This window comes from Episyrphus balteatus, chromosome 1 (assembly GCF_945859705.1).
Source record: "Episyrphus balteatus chromosome 1, idEpiBalt1.1, whole genome shotgun sequence".
In the NCBI taxonomy this organism is placed as follows: domain Eukaryota; kingdom Metazoa; phylum Arthropoda; class Insecta; order Diptera; family Syrphidae; genus Episyrphus; species Episyrphus balteatus.
Genome location: NC_079134.1, coordinates 132,527,360 through 132,547,123, shown reverse-complemented (window position 1 = coordinate 132,547,123; position 19,764 = coordinate 132,527,360). Strand labels below are relative to the sequence as shown.

General features: G+C 30.6%; 2 protein-coding genes across 3 annotated transcripts in view; one reads left to right on the top strand and one right to left on the bottom strand.

The window, feature by feature from the left end:
* LOC129919640 (potassium channel subfamily T member 2) overlaps nt 1-19,764 on the bottom strand; it is a 485,782-nt gene that overhangs the window by 326,243 nt on the left and 139,775 nt on the right. The gene's annotated exons all lie outside the window — the stretch shown is intronic.
* The window catches only part of LOC129919626 (uncharacterized), an 88,749-nt gene continuing 72,175 nt past the window's right edge, over nt 3,191-19,764 (top strand). Inside the window, exon 1 of one of the 2 annotated variants that reach the window (XM_056000585.1) lies at nt 3,191-10,692. In XM_056000585.1, coding sequence (XP_055856560.1) covers nt 4,585-10,692 — 6,108 coding nt within the window. In that variant the 5' untranslated portion in view covers nt 3,191-4,584. Of the gene's footprint in view, nt 12,919-19,764 lie in introns of those variants that run through there. The other variant, XM_056000577.1, reaches the window with a different exon arrangement.

The window sequence follows — 19,764 nt, the reverse complement described above, 5'->3', positions numbered from 1 at the left end:
TTATGTCGAAAATATTTTCGCTCATTCTTAAAAAACATACCAATGGTAATGATTACGTCATGCTACATTCTATAGATTTTTATGTGTATATTTATTAAGGAGTGTGATTTTGGGAAGATAGGTATTTTTGGGGGAGTGAGATTAATAAATTTTAATGAGATCATAGATGGAGCCAAGTGATTATAGAGAGACAAAGGACATGAAAAGTTCAAACACATGTTCGAAAGGTCCTCGATTCTTAAATATTTAATGATATTTTATGTGAATTATTTATTATATTGAATTTGAACTTAATTCAGTATTGGGGATAAATTATGGAATATAAAGGATTTTCTTTGTAAGTTAAGAGAGAGAGAGAAAAAAAAAACAAAAATTCTTAAACATGGCATTTTTAATGTGATATTAATGCGATATAGACATCATTATTTATAATAATAATAAAAAATGATGATGATGATGAAAGTTTGTTTTTGAAAGAAGTACCTAAAAATATTTTATAATATTTGGGAATTATAAAAAATGCCTTATTATGTGCAAAGACTGGTTTCACTCATCGCTAAATCTACGGCTAATAAAAAAGAAGTCTTTTTAAACCTTATAAATGAATACCGAAGAGCCTTCATTGAATACGTTTTTTTACCAGTAATTTCTACTTCGAGATTTCAATTCTAAAGTCACACCAAAAATAGGCTTTCACGAAACCACTACACAGATAACACCTTATTTGACTTATTGGTTGGCATATTTAAATACGAACGGAATATCAAAGGATAATTACCCTAAACTTCAACATGTACCTAAACCTAATTACTTTTTTCAATTCGAAAACGCGCAAATCAGGACAAAAGTGGGTCTCGCAAGTTCGTCTGTCTGCCTGTATATTTGTATAAGACACTAAAGTTGAAAAAAAAAAAAATTATTAGGGTGGTGGGAAAATTTTGGATAAATTGTATATGAAAGGGAAATAATAAATTGCCCACAAATAAAATGGGGGATAATAAAAAGACATATTGAGAAAAATGAAAAAATGAGATTTACTGTTTTTTTTGATTTTTATCTTTTACAAAAATGGTTTGATTTTAACAAAATGGCTAAAAATTACTTTATGTTTTTTACCTATTTTAAATGTTTGTTTACCATAATATTATTGTTCAATCAAAAAAGTTACCGAACATTTTTTTGATTTTTGAAATGTTTGGAATCTGTTATTTAGATTAAAACATTTTTTAGGCTTTGTTGAAAAATTTTATAATTTCAGAAAATATTGAGAAAAATTGAAAAAAAAATACAAAACCAAATTATACTTTTCTAATGGCCTTTGACATCCTGAATTTTAATCTAGCACTAGAATGCCTCCGACGACGCACAGTGGTACCATTCTTCGTTTTTGGCGTCAAAATTTATTTGCACGGCCATTTCTGGACGAAAAGTCATGAAATTTGGTACACTGAATGATAATAGTATGGAGAATACAAAAAGGCTGCCAACTTTTTTTTATTCAAAATGGCGGCTCCAAAATGGCGGAAAGAATGAGCTTTTAAGTTCCGAATGTATAGTTCTAAAAATAACCAAACAAAAACGGTATGAGATTCGTTTAAGTTTAGCGTTAAACCTTAAAGCCTAGAACGCTGCTGATGTGAAACGAAATTTTTCGTCGGTCTCCACGAGGACAACGAAATGCTTGCGAAATCTGGACCGAAAAATACTCAAAAATTGCAAAACATAAATGAAAAAAAAGCAAACACGCATCGCAGAAAGACATGCAATGACAAAATGAACAACAAAAACAAACAAAATAAAATGCACGACTGGGGTCGCACGTACTTGCTCTTGCAGTTTAAAACACTTTTATGTTGGTTTACTTGTAATTTTAAAAGCTGCCTCTATATAAAATTAAAGAAATTTTGTTGATGTTGGGGAAGAGCCGACATTTAGGGCAAAATTTTGTTAAATGAAAAAAAAAATGTTTTTTTTATTTGACTTTTTTGAAAAAAAAAAAATAGAGATGCAGTTTTATTGCAATGGCTTTGAATATTACGTTTGCAAAGTTTAATCAAAATCGTTAGAGCCGTTTTCGAGTTATTTGGTTTGAATTGAGGTTTTGATCAAAACCTCAAATTTTTTTTTCGACACGAAACCAATACTTGCCCTATAGAGCAAGTAAAAACTCAAAATGTCATTTTTCCACACACAATGAATGTCCACGGCAATTGTTTGTGTGCGAAAAAGAAGTTTAGACTTTCAATTTCGTTGTGCCGAACAGCGTACTACAGAACGAAAAGTTGAACGAAATTTTTGGTTTACCATTTCGTTGTTTCATTTTTGTATGGGATTTTTCGTTTCTTATCAGCAGCGCACTAGTAGTACAGGAAAGATAGACTTTTTCGTGGAACGAAATACAGGACGGCTGAATTTTTCAAATCTGAAAAAGGGGTATTAGAAAAGCTTAAGTCCTGGTTTTCGGGACGCCACCCCCCTGGCGAAATCCGCCATTTTGAAAAACGCGAATCGCTCTATATCTCCAAAACTATGGGTCCTATAAAAATGGTTGTCTGACAAAAGTTATTGTAAATTTAATTATCCTTTTGCTTGTAGTACATTATTTTTCTGAGCGGGCAATAGTTTTGAGGTTATGTTGATTTAATTTATTTTTTTCGTTTTTTTTAAGATTTTATCATTCTTGGTATCAGTTACATAATTTTTTAAACAGTAAAAGTTATAGACCATCAAATTTAAAATAATTTGGTATATTTTTGAAAGTCGTGCAATGTATAAGTCGAAAGTTATTGATATCAAAACTATAATCTAAGTGCAGGAAAGTTAGTAAAAAAAACAGGCATTTTGTGGAACGAAATACAGGACGGCTGATTTTTTCAAATCTGAAAGAAGGGTATTAAAAAAACTTAAGCCCTGGTTTTCGGGACGCCAACCACCTGGCGAAATCCACCATTTTAAAAAACGTGAATTGGTCCATATCTACTACACTATTGGCTTGACCGAATAAGTTACTTAACCAAAGTTGTAGGTAATATAAGAAAGTTAAAATAAAAATCGTTTTTACTTAATAACAGTTTTAACTTTTGAATTAAGTCTTCCTAACCTCAGGCAAACGAATCGCAAAGTTTTGTAAAATAAAATGCACGACTGGGGTCGCACGTACTTGCTCTTATGGTAAAAGTTACTCTAATGTTAAGGCTTTTGATTTAACAAAATTAGGAAAATTTAAAATAGGCATGATATTTTTAAGGAATTTCATAAGTAGTGAAAAAAAAATAAAATCTGATTTTTATAAATAACTAAACACTATTTTAAATGGTTTTTTTGCAAAAAACCAAGTATGCCATTTGATTTCTTGTATAAAAAAGAATTTTTAGAAAAAATTTTTTTTTAAACATATTTTTTTTTTTTTGAGAAATTTATTTTATAAACTTCAATGCCATTTCTTTAGGGCATTGCATTAATTGGAATTGTCCGAAAATTGCATTTTCTGTTATGGATACATTTGATAAAGTCAATTTTTATTGTACTCATAAACGTTGCTTTTACTTTAAATTGACAAACATTTGTTCATTATGATAATGTTTTTGGGAAAATCCTACAATTAGTTCAGGTAAAAAAGTTTCCACATTTTTAGGGTTAGGTGATTAGATTGCCATATAGTTGTAGGAAAATCCCTTAAGTGAAGCAGGTACATATGTCCGGTTATTTGCAAACATGTGTAGGTATATGCATACAGTTTTTTAAAGTCTTTAACTCTTTTTCATTAATATATTTTCGGAAAATCCCAAATACCAAACTTGAAGGTATCCAATCTATTATCTATTTGCATGAGCATAGGAAGTTAGGTAATTCATAAATGTACATACAAATATGTATTCTTCTATGTATTGGTCACAAATAACTATTAAGAGTTATAAAAAACCCTTAAATTACGCGTTGGTTTCTTTTACTTTAAAAACAAAACCACTTGATCAATTGACAATCGTTTTTGACCGAGTGCGGAAGAAAATTTAGATTTGAAAAAAAAAAAAAAAATATTTTGTAAAGACAAAGTTTTTGGAAGTGCTCTATAATAGAAATTGTGTTAAAACCAATTACAAAAACAAATTGTGCAAACACAGGTTTTAAAAGTGTACATCTAATCCAAAAATTGTGTTAAAACCAACTGCATTTTTTAATGCAATATATCAGCAAAGTGCCTCAATATTAAAACTAGTGAAAAGTGAAGTAAAAGACAAAGTTTAATTTTGCTTTTTCTTATTAAGTACTTAAAGTGAAGTGTTAAGCCTTAACCACTAACATAGATATTGAAGATTAATTTAACATACTATTTTTTTTTAAATATCCAAAAAGGGAAACATAAGTTTTATCAATTTGATTTCTTATTTTTTTTTTTAAACAAAGTTTTGTGAAATACTGTGCCTTTGTTTTGATCCAGCTAAAGAAAAAAAAAACTACTACCAGCAAGGCGGTGAAACTGACCAAATTGTGTTAAGATATTGATTGGTGAGTTATTTTGAAAGATAAATAATTTGTTCATAATTTGATTTTGACATTTTGATAAAATTTTACATTGAATTTGAAATGGAAAACAATTTTTCACAATCTCAAAACACCAATAAGGGGAAAAAAAATAGAACATTTAATTTTTCTAAAACTGATAAAAACTTAAATAAAGTCTGTAGCGACGTTATTCCTAAAAACGATGACAATTTTAGTTGTATTAAGGGGTCTTTCTGTCAGAACAGTGACATATTTGACGGTAATTTTAGAAATACTCAGTGCACCAGCAATGCGGTGATGGCATTGTGTATGTCCCAACTTAAATCCGTGACAACTTGGAACACTGATTTCATCGATAAGATTTTGGTACAGGGACATGAGCTTCATGTTCAATCAATTTCCAGTTTTGTTGAAAGGTTTGGCCAACCGCCGCCGTCATCTTTTTACTTGGCGGCAGACGAAGTTCTTGAATTTTTTTCGGTTGAAAATACCAATTTTCATGTAGAATATAAGTTAGATCCTTTTCAAGGCTATATTGATGAGTCGGAATGTTTTTTTACGGAGCTTAATCGTTTTTTTTCCAACGAATTATTTGGTGTTTTGACTGTTGCTAATTTGTCGGTTGCAGTTTTAAAGAACGAAAATTTGATTTGTTTGTTCGATCCTCATAGTAGAGATCAAAATCTTAACGCTGTAACAAATGGTGTAGCAGTTCTTCTAATGTTTAAAAGCATACAGGAACTAGTTTCAACCTTTAAATCGTCCTTAGATTCAATGCTAAAGCCTCTATTTAGTATAACTCCATTAAAAATAGAGTATGAGTCATTTTGTGAGAATGAAACTCCGTGGACAGTTAAGCGAAAAAGTTTTTCATTCAAACAAAAACAAATTTTAGAAAAAAACAAAGCTAGATTAAGACTTTTACGTTTGAATGAGACATTTAAAGCAAAAGAACGGAGAACCCAAATAGAATCAAGAAAAGGGAAGAATGAAGCAATTCTACATGCGATAAGAAAAATGGACGTAAAACGGAAAAAAATCTTGCGATCTCAAAAAGATTTTAAAAATAAGGAAAATGATAGTCTTTTAATAAGAATGCAGACAAGGAGAAGTCTAGCTGAAAATCGAATTTTAGAAAAAAAGAAGGACATAGCTAAGAAAAAGATTTTAAGGACTGAGGAAACTTATAAGAAAAGGGAAAATGAGAAACTATTGACAAGAATGCAGACAAGACGTAGCCTAGTTGAAAATCGAATTTTAGAAAAGAAGAAGGACATAGCTAAGAAAAGGATTTTAAGGACTGAGGAAACTTATAAGAAAAGGGAAAATGAGAAACTATTGACAAGAATGCAGACAAGACGTAGCCTAGTTGAAAATCGAATTTTAGAAAAGAAGAAGGACATAGCTAAGAAAAGGATTTTAAGGACTGAGGAAACTTATAAGAAAAGGGAAAATGAGAAACTATTGACAAGAATGCAGACAAGACGTAGCCTAGTTGAAAATCGAATTTTAGAAAAGAAGAAGGACATAGCTAAGAAAAGGATTTTAAGGACTGAGGAAACTTATAAGAAAAGGGAAAATGAGAAACTATTGACAAGAATGCAGACAAGACGTAGCCTAGTTGAAAATCGAGTATTAGAAAAGAAGAAGGATATAGCTAAGAAAAGGATTTTAAGGACTAAAGAAACTTATAAAAAAAAAGAAAATGCAAGACTATTGACAAGAATGCAAACAAGGCGCAGCATCCCTGGATTAAAACAAAAAGAAAAGGCACTCAATTCTAAACAAAGGAAAGAAAAGCGAGAACATCATTTATACAAATTTCGAGAACAATATTACAATACCTTGCAAAAGAAAAACAGTTTAGACTGTCAAGCAAAGCTTAGATTTATTAAAGAAAGAAGCATGTGTCCTGAGCATATTTGTTGTTTTTGTGAAGGGCTATTTTTCGCGCATTCAGTTGTAAAATACCAAACTAATTATTCCAAAAAATATTTTGGAAAAGAATTTGTTGAGAGCATAGATAAATTGAGAAGTAATTTGTCACCGTGGACATGTAAGACTTGTTATAGATACGTCCAAAAAGGTGTTATTCCAAAATTAGCGACCACAAATGGACTTAAATTTATTCCCATTCCAAATTGTATACAAATACTTTCTCCTCTTGAAGAAAGAATGGTTGCGCCCTTCATCAATTTTATGCAAATTCGCGATTTGAAACCCTTTGCCCTGAATCCCCAACTTGGAATGAAAGGAAGCGTTGTCAATATTTCAGTTGAGGTGAATGATATGCTGCAGGTACTGCCACGGCGTTTTGACAATATGAAGACGATTCAGTTAAAACTCAGGCGACATCTTGACCATGCCACAAACTATATGTTTGAGACTATTCGACCAGCAGTTGTGTGTGATGCTTTGAAATACCTCATGACCACACCTCTCTATATAAAAAACAACATTCAAATCGATAAAGCTTACTTTAATCAGTATGACAAGGAGTATGATGAATTAGTTGAGTTCATTGTGGACTCTAATGATGCACAGAACCCACAGGGCTCTCTCGATAGGTTTTCACAAGGTGATAGCATGTTAGAAGAAATTAATTTGGATGAATTCAAAGGGTTACCGAAAGCAAAACCTAGTACATCAAATAAGGGCAAAAGATTTGAAGAGTATCAGGTTTTACAACAAGAGATTCACGATGAGGTCTTAGTTATTGATAGAAACAAAGAAGCAGCAGATTGCATTCCAATAATAGCACCTGGTCAAGGGAAGACTCCAGTACCATGGCACTTATACCCAAATTTAGAGGAACTATGTTTTCCTAAAATTTATTGTGGGCATCCCTTAGAATCTTCAAACAAAATATCTTACTCAGAGAGAGCAAAGTCAATCGCTCGGCGAAATGACAGGCGCGGGTGTGTTCCCACTAAAATTTTATACATGGCAAAAAAGAAACTCGAACAATCGTGTCTCTCAAATATTAATATTTGCCTCCGGAAGAGCAAAAGAACAAATCAAGTGACCGCAGACAATATTTTAAAGAAAAATTTTGTTGATTCCCTTATTCAACACGACGCAGGGTACAGGATTTTAAACCGTATTCCGTCATCTCCGTCATACTGGGAGTTAAAAAAAATGCAATTAATGGCAATGATTCGCCAATTGGGCAAACCTACACTCTTTTTAACTCTGTCTGCTGCCGAATCGAATTGGCCGGAATTAATCCAACTTCTTTCAAAACTATTAAATAACCAAACACTTAGTATTGAAGAAGCCATGTCACTAGAAAACTGCGAAAAAACTGAGCTTATCAGAAATGACCCTGTTACTTGTGCTAGATATTTTGACCATAAAGTTGCCAAATTTATGAAGTACATAAAAAGCAAAAATGGGCCATTCAACGAATTTGAAGTCCTAGACAGTTATCAAAGAGTAGAATTCCAGATGCGTGGTTCACCCCATGAGCACATGTTCTTATGGCTCAAAAATGCTCCTGTTTATAAATTAAACGATGAGGAAAGCAAGTCGCGATGCACCTCGTTTATTGATAGGTTTATCACGTGCGAAGATAACCCTATTAGTCCCTATATACCCTACCTTCGCCATAGGCATTCGCATACTTGTAATAAGGGAAAGTTAAATAAAACCAAATGCAGGTTTAACTTCCCTATACCAGTTATGCTAGAAACCCAAATTCTTGAACCTCTTCCCGAAACTCCAGTAGGTAAAGAAAAAGAAGAACTTTCAGCTATTTTAGGAAAAATTAGGACCCAAATGCAACATTATTTTGAAAAACCATCCCTTGTTCCTTTTGGTGAGATACTGCATTCACTCAAAATTACAGAGTCCCAATACATTAATGCGATCAGGAATTCCTTAAAGAACCCCCAAGTATTTTTAAAACGCAACAGTTTAGAAGTTGCAATAAATTCCTACAATAAGGACGTTTTGAATTTGTTTGAGTCGAACATCGATGTTCAGTTTGTCTTGGAGGAATACGGAATAGCTAATTATATTGTGAACTACATTAGCAAAGTGGATGCTGGTTTATCCAAGCTTCTAAGAGATGCTGCATCAGATATTAATCAGGGCCATAAAAATATTAAAGACAAATTTAGAAATATCGCGAATGTTTTTCTCAACAGCAATTTGATGTCTGCTCAAGAAGCTGCATATCACGTACTATCTTTGCCATTGTCGAAAAGTAGTAGAGGACATGTTTTTATAAATACAAGTCCAATTGAAAGTAGATTAATGATGCTAAAGTCCAATAAGTTTCTTCAGAACCTTAACTCTGATTCCACTGACATTTTTGTCGAAAATGACTTTAAAAAATATTCAAAAAGGCCTGTGAAACACGAAGAATTATGCTTAGCAGATTTTGTTGCGAATTTCACACATTCGCGTAGGCAAAATGATGAAGAAAATGAAAACGAAGATAACTATCATTTAAGGCACAATTCTAAGATAATTCGATATAGAAGATACAAATTGGCACAGGATCCACACAATTATTATCGTGAGCAGATACTTTTATTTATGCCTTGGAGAAATGAGGCCGAGGAAATAGAAAATATCGATTCTAAGGAAGCTTATTTGAGGAATAGAACATTAGTTGAAGCGAATAGATTAAAATATGCCATAGTAGAAGACGATATTTTAGATGAAGCACTTGAAGAAATAAGACAAGGCAACGAAAGGCATGAATGCACTCCATCAGATTTTCTTCCTGAACCAGAGCAGATAGATATTTTAGAGCAGGGCGGAGTAGAAAATAAAAAGGAAAATTTAGTTAATCGTTTCGTGAGTCCACCCAAAATTTCCCAAGAGCGTATGATTTTACTGCTGAACAAATTAAACAAAGACCAACGAGAATTTGTAATGCATGTATATAATTGTTTTAAAACGAAAAACTGTTTGCCTCTTAATATATTCTTAAGTGGTTCTGCTGGAGTCGGTAAATCTACGGTAATCAACTCCATATTCCAACTAATTACTAAATATTTTGATAATAGACCGGGAGCAATTGGAGATTCCATAAAAGTTTTGCTAACTGCTCCCTCAGGAAAAGCTGCTTTTTTGATTAATGGGGTGACACTTCATACAGCTTTCGCTCTCCCCGTTTCTCAGTACGGAGGGACCATGCCCAATCTTTCCAGTGATATTGCGAACACGATACGACAAAAGTTAATCAATCTTAAATTGCTTATTATTGATGAAATATCAATGGTTGGAAGTCGTCTTCTAAGTAGGGTAGATACAAGACTACGACAGGTTATGGGCCGAAATGAACCATTTGGAGGGATTTCCATTATTTTAGTTGGAGACTTGAACCAGTTACCTCCTGTCTTTGACACGTTTATATTTAAGGCACCACAAAATAACGACTTAAATGTTTTTGCCGAAACGAACACGTTATGGGCACTTTTCAAAATTTTTGAGCTAACCAAAATCATGCGCCAACAAAATGAAACCTTATTTATAAACGCACTGAATAATCTTGCTACGGGAACAATGACAAGTGAAGATATTCAGCTAGTTAAGAGTCGTGAAGTTGATAGCACTTCTATACCTGAAGACGTAATTCGATTGTACTCAACGAATAATGACGTTGATGAGTATAATAGTTTAAAACTGTCAAAAGCACCGGGTGAAGAAATAAGTGCCACATCCATCGATTCTGTGCTTGGAAAAGTGGGAGAAGCAATTAAAAAACGAGCATTGGAAGCACTTCAGAAGAAAAAGTTGTCTGATTTAGGGGGTCTTTCAAATATAGTACGTCTTAAGAAAAACATAAAATATATGATTACAACAAATATAGATGTTGAAGACGGTTTGGTGAACGGAGCCTGTGGTGAACTCAAGCACATTTCAATGAAACCCAATACGAGTGAAGTAGACAAAATTTGGATTTTATTTCCACCAAATCCTCAAGTTGGATTGAAAGCCCGACAGTCCTTAAATAAATTCATAGAATTAAATGACATAGACCGCAACTTGGTCCCTATTGAAAGGAAAGTTCATTCAATAAATGTGAATACCGTTAACACATACCAAATTCTTAGAAAACAATTTCCAATAGTTCCAGCAGAAGCCATAACAATTCATAAAAGCCAAGGCCAAACATACGATAAAGTGTGCATCGATCTGAGAAAATCGAAAAAAATCAGAAGATCTATGATGTACGTTGCGTTAAGTAGAGTAACATCTTTGACAGGGCTTTTTATAATTGGTAATTTCTCACCACCAAATGCTACAGCCGAAGAAAATTTGATTTTGGATGAGTTAAGACGTCTTAGAAATGATTGTAAAATGAATTTGTCGTTTAAAAATTTTGACCAAAAAACCGGCTTAATTGTTGCTTACCAAAATGCTCGTTCTCTTAAAAAGAACATAAATTGCGTTATAGCCGATCACTGGTACTCAAATTGTGATGTTTTAGTTTTTTCCGAAACTCAAACACTTTATTCAGATTCTTTGAATATACCGGGATTTAAACTAATTTATAGGTCAGATCAGGATTATAAAAAGCGTAAGCCCAGAGGATTAATGTGTTTTGTAAAGGAAACCTTATCAATTGACACAAAGAGCATCAAATCGGCTACAATACAAATAATTATAGATTCGACAAAGAAAACTCATATTGATTTGCTCTCATTTGAATTAGGTGAAGTTTTAGTTATCGCAGGTTATAAATCTCCTTCGGCTTCATTTGAAGACTTTAGGGAACAATTCAAAGATTTTATGAATGAAATAAGACACAAATTACTTGGAAAAATCGTTCTGTTGGGAGATTTTAACATCAATTTAAGAAATAAGCCGAACACATTTCTCCATGAAACTTTGACGGAATGGAATCTTAGATCCGCACTACCTAACAATACAGTTACTACAGACAACAATACCCAAATTGATGTCATATTTTCAAACATACATCCACTAGAGTGTGGAGTGTATGAAAGCTTCTTCTCAGATCATAAACCAATTTACTTTATATTTCCACAAGAATAATTAATATGGTGAGATGATCGAATAGGTTTTGGTTAGGTTTTCATAGTTCTTCTTTTATAATTGTTTTTTTTTTTCTTTATTATAATGTTACATTCATTTTGCATACATTTTTTGTTCATAACCGTATTTCTTACATTACAACATGAGGACTATGCCTACCGGGGAAACCTCGGTAAAAAAAACGCGTGAAGGGTCTACCTCCTGGGTAACGTGGAAAGACCTAAAATTTTATTTTGAGTGTTAAAAAAAATATAAGCTAAGTTGTAGGTTTTAAGAAATGTGGGTTATATAATTTTTAGAAAAATTTGGTTCATAAAAGGGAAGAGCCGACATTTAGGACAGATTTTGCTGAATTTTTTTTGTGTTTGACTTTTTTGAAGAAAAAAAAATGCAGTTATATTGCAATTATATTGTATATTACATTAGAGCCGTTTTCGAGTTATTTGGTACAATTTGAAAAATTTGTATGGGAGGTAGGTACACTTTTTAGACTTTTTTGAGAAAAACTAAAAATGCAGTATTATTGCAATTGTTTTGAATATTACGTCTGCAAAGTTTAATCAAAATCGTTAGAGCCGTTTTCGAGTTATTTGGTTTGAACTGAAAAATTTGTATGGGAGGTACACTTTTTAGACTTTTTTGAGAAAATCTAAAAATGCAGTATTATTGCAATTGCCTTGAATATTAAGTCTGCAAAGTTTAATCAAAATCGTTAGAGCCGTTTTCGTGTTAATTGGTTTGAACTGAAAAATTTGTATGGGAGGTACACTTTTTTGACTTTTTTGAGATAATCTAAAAATGCAGTATTATTGCAATTGCCTTGAATATTACGTCTGCAAAGTTTAATCAAAATCGTTAGAGCCGTTTTCGTGTTAATTGGTTTGAACTGAAAAATTTGTATGGGAGGTACACTTTTTTGACTTTTTTGAGAAAAACTTAAAATGCAGTATTATTGCAATTGCTTTGAATATTACGTTTGCAAAGTTTAATCAAAATCGTTAGAGCCGTTTTCGAGTTATTTGGTTTGAACTGAAAAATTTGTATGGGAGGTACACTTTTTAGACTTTTTTGAGAAAATCTAAAAATGCAGTATTATTGCAATTGCCTTGAATATTAAGTCTGCAAAGTTTAATCAAAATCGTTAGAGCCGTTTTCGAGAAATTTGCAATATCGTATTTTTTTGTATGGGAGGTATACGATATAAACGAGATATAAAAAAACAAAAAAAAACCAACTTTCGAAATTCTATAAAAATCATCTGTACCAAATTTGAAGAAAATCCGACCACCCGTTTAGCCAGTAGAAATGTGTACAGATGGACGCACAGACGCACAGACGCACAGACGCACAGACGCACAGACGCACGGACGGAATTGCGAGACCTACTTTTTCGGAATTCTCCATCATCGTAATGTTGGTTTTGATTAAAACCTCAATTTTTTTTTTCGACACGAAACCAATACTTGCCCTATAGAGCAAGTAAAAAATTGCATTGAAAATATAATTTTTTTTAAAATTTTGATTTAAAATTGTATGGGAATTTAAAATACCTCTATTAAAATAGTAAAGACAAAAAAAATAATTTTGGCGATATTTTGAAATTCAACCGTTTTCAGGTATTAATCAGCGGTTTACAATATAAAAAACATTCAGTTGTATTTATTAGATTAAGCCCTGCTTTTTCAATCGTCAGATAGACTATCAGAAGAATAAAGGTCACTATAAAAAAAAACTTTTATTCGTAGGAATAAGCTCTAACTTAGGTTTATCTAACTATTCAAAAAATTAGCCCTAAGTGATATTTAATAATAATATTTAAATTGCCTTAGATAAGGTTGCTTACATTGCTTCTATAATTGGCTGGCCATTGATGATTAACAAATCGATAGTTGTTTCAAAAAATGCAACAGATCTAGCAAATTTAGTATGTAGAAAATACTGTTATATTCTGTAAGCAAACAAAATTCACCAAATTTTATCAGACGAATGTATTGAACTGGAACATTGCAAAAAACTAAAAAGATTTGAGAAATGATATCCTTCTTTAACATTTTGCCGATGACGAATTTTATCAACAGAATTGACCTCCACACAGCAAGGCCACAGAAAGCTTCCCTATATAAAACATATTTTATTCACTTCATCATATAAAAAAATAGAAGATATAGCTGCTTCTTTTATTTGCTGGTAAGCAGTGTCTTGCCCTTAAGATATTATTTTTGTGTACCTACTAGATTCAATTTCTTTTAAAAAGCTTTGAATATAATACTTATCCGGATTTTGTTTCCATACAAAACTCTACAGCACAGCTCAACTTATATTATCGAACGAATCAAAAGAATCCTAATCCAGCATAGCGTTCGCTAAAAATATGACCACATCCCCAAAATATGGTAAAATAGTTTGTTTGAATACCAAAAATTATTTTTACCTTTAATTTTCGTTCATGTTCTAAAACTTCAACATTTTAAAAATAATATTACTCAAGAGATTTCAGTATCACATAACAAATTCTTTTTTAAGTTCTGAGTGTTTTACTAAATTGGCATTTTTTGGACTTTGTTTTCAAATTTTTTGATTTTTTTTGTAAAGAATATGAATCTATGAATCCTAAATCTTAAATCTAACACCTTTTTGACATGAATTTAGCCCAATTTATAGCTTATATACTGTTTTGAAAATGAAAATTCTGTTTTAAAGCTCATTCTTTCCGCCATTTTGGAGCCGCCGTTTTGAATAAAAAAAGTTGGTAGCCTTTTTGTATTCTCTATACTATTATCATTCAGTGTATCAAATTTCATGACTTTTCGTCCAAAAATTGCCATGCAAATGAATTTTGACGCCAAAAACGAAGAATGGCACCACTGTGCGACGTGCCAAGTTTTTGAGATATACAATTCTCCATCCACGATCCACCCATATCGTCGGTGAAACCAGAAAAGTGTGTAACTCAATTTTAGCAAATTTTATAGGAGAGCAAAAAAACAAAATCGTTTTGAAGGCATTTGTATGAGTTTTCATTTTCTAATTTGCTAATAAAATAAAAACTATGAAATTTAAGGGGATTCTGAGTTTACGGAACGGTAGATATTAGGTTTGTCTAACAGATGGCATTCAAATCTAATTTTCAGAAAATTTGGAGTTACACAATTTTCTGGTTTCACCGACGATATGCTGTTATTAATTTTTGTTTCAAAAATTATTTTCACTGGTCTACAAGCAATTTATTCAATTTCAATAAATTTATTGCAACAGCATTTACTTTATAGCTAGTAAAATTTTTTTTGAACTATGAAATTTTTGAAAATTGGATATTTATTTTTTTTAGATGTTGATTAACATGCTAAAAGATTCCAGCTTTCAACTTTTGGATACAGGCCCCCCACAGTTCTAGCTACACCACTGATGGAGATCTAAAAAAAAAACAAGCTATTGATTTTACAGAAGTCCGTTATTTGGCGGGAACAATAATTTTAAAAATGTGAGTCGAGAAAAGCTGAAACCAATATTATTGTATATAATATTGGTCTACAAAATTCATATTAATGTGGATTTAATTTTAAGTTTTTTTTTTCTAATTAAATTCATTGTTTCATAAGAAAATTAAAGATATTTAAAAAAGTTTTGCTAGGCATAGTTTTGACAACGTTTTTAATACATTCCATTTTAATGTCAAACCACATACCTACTTTATTTGCATTTTTCAAACACAATTTTTTAATTTATAATTAGAAATTAAATACCACTACGAGGCACTAAAAAGCAAAATGACTTTCCAACTTAATGCTATTGTTTAATAAATAACTTTATACTGACATTCAAAATAAATAACTTAAGCTTCTAGATTAAAAATATATATATTTATTTAAACTTCTAAATTAAAAAAGTTTAAAAGCATATCCTACCGGGACTGGCTTATGCAGAAAAGTGTGCATACATATTTGTGCATATACAACCTTGAACATTTTTGAAACAAACAATACTAGCTTTATGATTGAAAAACTTTATGGAAAATATTTACAATTATTTTTATTTAAAGTTTAATTTGATTTAGAAAGTAGTTACTTACATACTTATTTATTTTTTTGTTAGATATATAGTAGATACGGTGGTCTACTTTCTGAAACAATACACCCAGAGAAAAAACGCATAGTAATTTTTAATCCGTTCTACATTGAATCAATGGTGAAAAATATATTCATTAATTTTCTAAAAAGTCGTCCTATGCTTAACTTACAGTTTGTCACATCAATTTTTATAAGTGAGATGGCACAGTGGTAAAGCACAAGCTTGTCAACCCAGGTATAGCAGGTTCGATCCCCAGCGGATGCTAGTTTTACTTTTTTTATTTTTTTAATGTGTGAACAACTTTGATTTAAAGTGTGCTACTTTGATTCAATCATTTTCCACTTTAGGCTATAAATGTAGTGATTTTCCATTGATTCAAAGTGGTTTAGATTGATTTTACGTTGTTTTTTGGCTCAGTGTATGGATCAAAATATACACACATACCTAGAATTGTATCATTCCTTTATCTCTATAATCTTGATCAATTTCGTTTCGTAGGTGTAAAAGAAAATGAAAGAGCATTTCAGTTTTATCACAATAGAGCTATCGATTCCTTTTTTTTTTATATACAATTTCGTTGGCACGAAAAGATTATTCCACTTAATACACTATAGAATTAAAAACTTCATCAACATAATACGTGTTATTAAAAGACTTTAATTCTGTAGTATCATTGAAATGTTGCACGAACTATTAATCAAAATCGGAAAAAAATAATAAATTTATTTATTGATTTTAGCTAAGAAATTAGTTAATGGACTTTAGGGTGTGTGCACAGTTTGATATAGTGAATTATGCTATATACAAAATTGTAACAGAAAATAAGTATAGATTATTTTGTATATAAAAGATTGTTTCAATACTTTGTATTGTATAGAAAAGCACTCAAATCTTAATTAAATAAGAGATAGCATCAACTTAAACAAACACAAAATATTATGTTCTGTCTATTGTATGAGATTATAAAATGATTTTTTCTTACAGAGTCAAAAGTTCACTTCAACTCCTGTCATAATATTCAAAGCTCTCAATGTAAAAGATAAAGAACAAAAAAAAAAAAATACCACCTGTGCATTAATAATTAAAAGTTACAATAAAAACGCAGAAAATGAGATAAAAATAAAAAAAAAAATGTTGCAGGATAAAAAAAATGGTTCACCTACGTTTCACTAGCAACTCATTAAAAGTTAAACATTATAGATCAAGAATTATAATTAGGTGTCAGGTGGTTTGAAAAACTCTCTTTTTAGTAGAAATAGTAGAAAAATATATAAGTTTTAAATACAAATTTAATGCATAATTGGGAAAAATGCAATTTCTCAGTATTTGCAAAGGGGCGAATCCAATTAATGAGCCATTAGTAAGTGCTTAAGTGCAAGGTTTAATGCAATTCTATAGAATTTTTAATGATGAATGGAATGGTTTACTTAAAAAAAAGGTATAGGATGTATGATAGATTGTAAGCCAACTACGAGGTAGGTACCTAGTTATTTTATTACTGGATTATTTGCAGGCAGTAAGATTGACGTCATGTAATTAAGATTTTTAACAACTTTTTTTTTTTGTTCTGTTTGTATTAGATGAGGTAACGGAATTTTAAGTAAATAGCTAAACACCCAACCGTCTTTGAAATGCATTATCTTTTAAAGAAAAACAGAAAAAGATTTTCTGCAGAAAAATGTCAGTCAACTAATTGAATTAAAAATTATATTATTATGTTTTTGGTGGGAAAATAAAAAAAAAAAAAACACTCAAAATTTTGACAAATTTAAAAACACAGGTCTGCAAAATTTAACTTTTTTTTTCCTTCAAATTTTTTGATATTATGAAAGATTAGACTTTCCTGAATCTAAATCTGGTTTCACAAAAATTCTATCAGGTATCATTTTTGTAAAAATGATTTTTGAAAAATGTGGGTAGTTTCTAAAAAATCACCCTTTTAGATTAATTTGAACTTGTATAAAATTAAAACTATTTGTTGCATTGAGCTTAAATTTGGAGGAATTATTCCTCATAATTATGACCTATCGATTGACACTAAATATGACCTTTTACATTAATGTTTACTCATATTTTAAAATACTGATTGACAAAACAAGCAGAAATATCGAATTCCTTCACTTTTTAGTAAATCCTACATGAACAAAAACAACTTAATTAAGGAAATTGTTAAATATTGTGTTTTGTAATTTTATATAGGTACTATTTTTCTATTTAGAAATATCTTTGTAATAAAACATTCGATAAACTGGATTTTGAAATATTCACATTAAAGTATCACAAAATCAAGTTTTTTTTTTAGACAATCTCAAAAACCTACTATATCTCAAAAACCAGAGCTGACCGACATTTTTTGAGTTCGGATTCAAAATCAGCACACTAAAGTCCATAAGAAAAGTATACTTTTGTTCTAAGGAGAAAGATATATTAATTTTTAGAGATCAGTTTCTATATGGTAAGATATGCCAAACCTACTAAACTAACTTAAATTAAAATATCTCGGAGAAGGAAAGAGATATTGAGAAGATTGAAACTGAATTTGAAAGAAAAAAATAAGTTTTTTCATAAACCGTAACAATTTTAATTGAAAAAGATTACATTATGCCAAAATATTTCTTTGAAAACAGCAAAAAATGGGTTTTTGAGATTTTCAAACGAAAATATCTAAAAAAAAACGTGACGTGCTAGGTCAATTCTGACTTAGGATACGGAATCAGCATACAAAAATCCTTTATAAAAGTATAGTTTTATTTAAAAGAGGGTTTTTTTTGCAGACCAGTGTAATTACTCTAGAAAAAAATATATTTATTTTTATAAAGGCAACTTATAAAGAAATACGAATGTTGGTACCATCAAACTTTCTTTAAAATGGATTATTTTCAAAACGAACGATGGTACAAACTGAAAGCATATTACAAAAGCTACATTTTTAAAAATTTAAGTCGGAAAATCTACAATTTTTTACTTTTCACAAAATTAAAAAAAAATATATGTTTTCCTACCTAGAACTTTAAAAATATGGCTTCGAAATGGCTCCAAGAAGGCTCACTTTTTGATAGCACCTACCGTTTATGAGTTCAATAAGAAGAACCGTTATAAGGTTAAGTTTAGTATTTGTACATGACTTGACTTTACGATGATGGAGAATGCGAAAAATTGGGTCTCTGTTTATTAGATTGTCTGTCTGCCTGTGCGTCTCAAAAACGAATCTAACGGTTTTGATAAAAAAAAAAAATTACGGCAGATAACTTCCTACTTTTGATATGAAAAAAAATATTTTTTAGCTACTTCCCAACTCTCCCGTCCGAATTTTTCGTAAACAACGGCGATTTCAACAAAAAAAGTTTTAGTACCTAATATTAATGACAAAAATAAGAAAATTATTTTTAACCAATAGTTTTTTATATACTTTGAAAAAAACTTGGCATACCTAAATTTTTCTTTTTGAAAATTTTTATTTTTTTTTAACGGTTCTAAAGATTTTATTGCATACTTGTTAAAATAAAGCAAAGAAAATCAAAATCGGTTCAGCCCTTTTTGAGTTCTAAAAGTCGACTTACGTATTTTTTATTAAACTGATCTATTTGGTTTGAAATTTCACAAAATATTTGATTAATTTTTTAACAATATCGGATGTATTCATTATTGTATTTAAACTCCAGCTTAGCACCAGTTCAAACATTATAATATATAAACACTCTCCAAAAAGTTCCAATTTATATCTTTTTCTTCTTCATCAGCTTTAAAATTTTTATATTGACGACAACTGGTAGTCTAAATTATACCTTTTTTGTTCTAAATTTAATTCATACATCCAAGAAGTCACCCTCTTACGTATAACTCACGTATCTGGAAAATAAATTTCGATTCACATTAAAAAAAAAAAAAACACACAACATTTTATGCAAATTTTAGCTGTCAAATCCTTTTAAAGGTCAAACAAAAAAAAAACCCTCAAAGACAAACAGAGACCCGCTCGTTCCAGCGCAAAGAAAAAAAAAAAACTAATTCCTTTTAGCTTTCAAATGTTCAATCCTTTAACAATAAATGATTGATGATTGGGTCGAACTCATCTCATTTAAATTTTTGGTTGCCTTTTTTTCTCTGTGTAGAAAGAAATATTTGACAAGGATCAACATAAAAAAAAAAACATAAAACAAACAAAACATACAACAACAA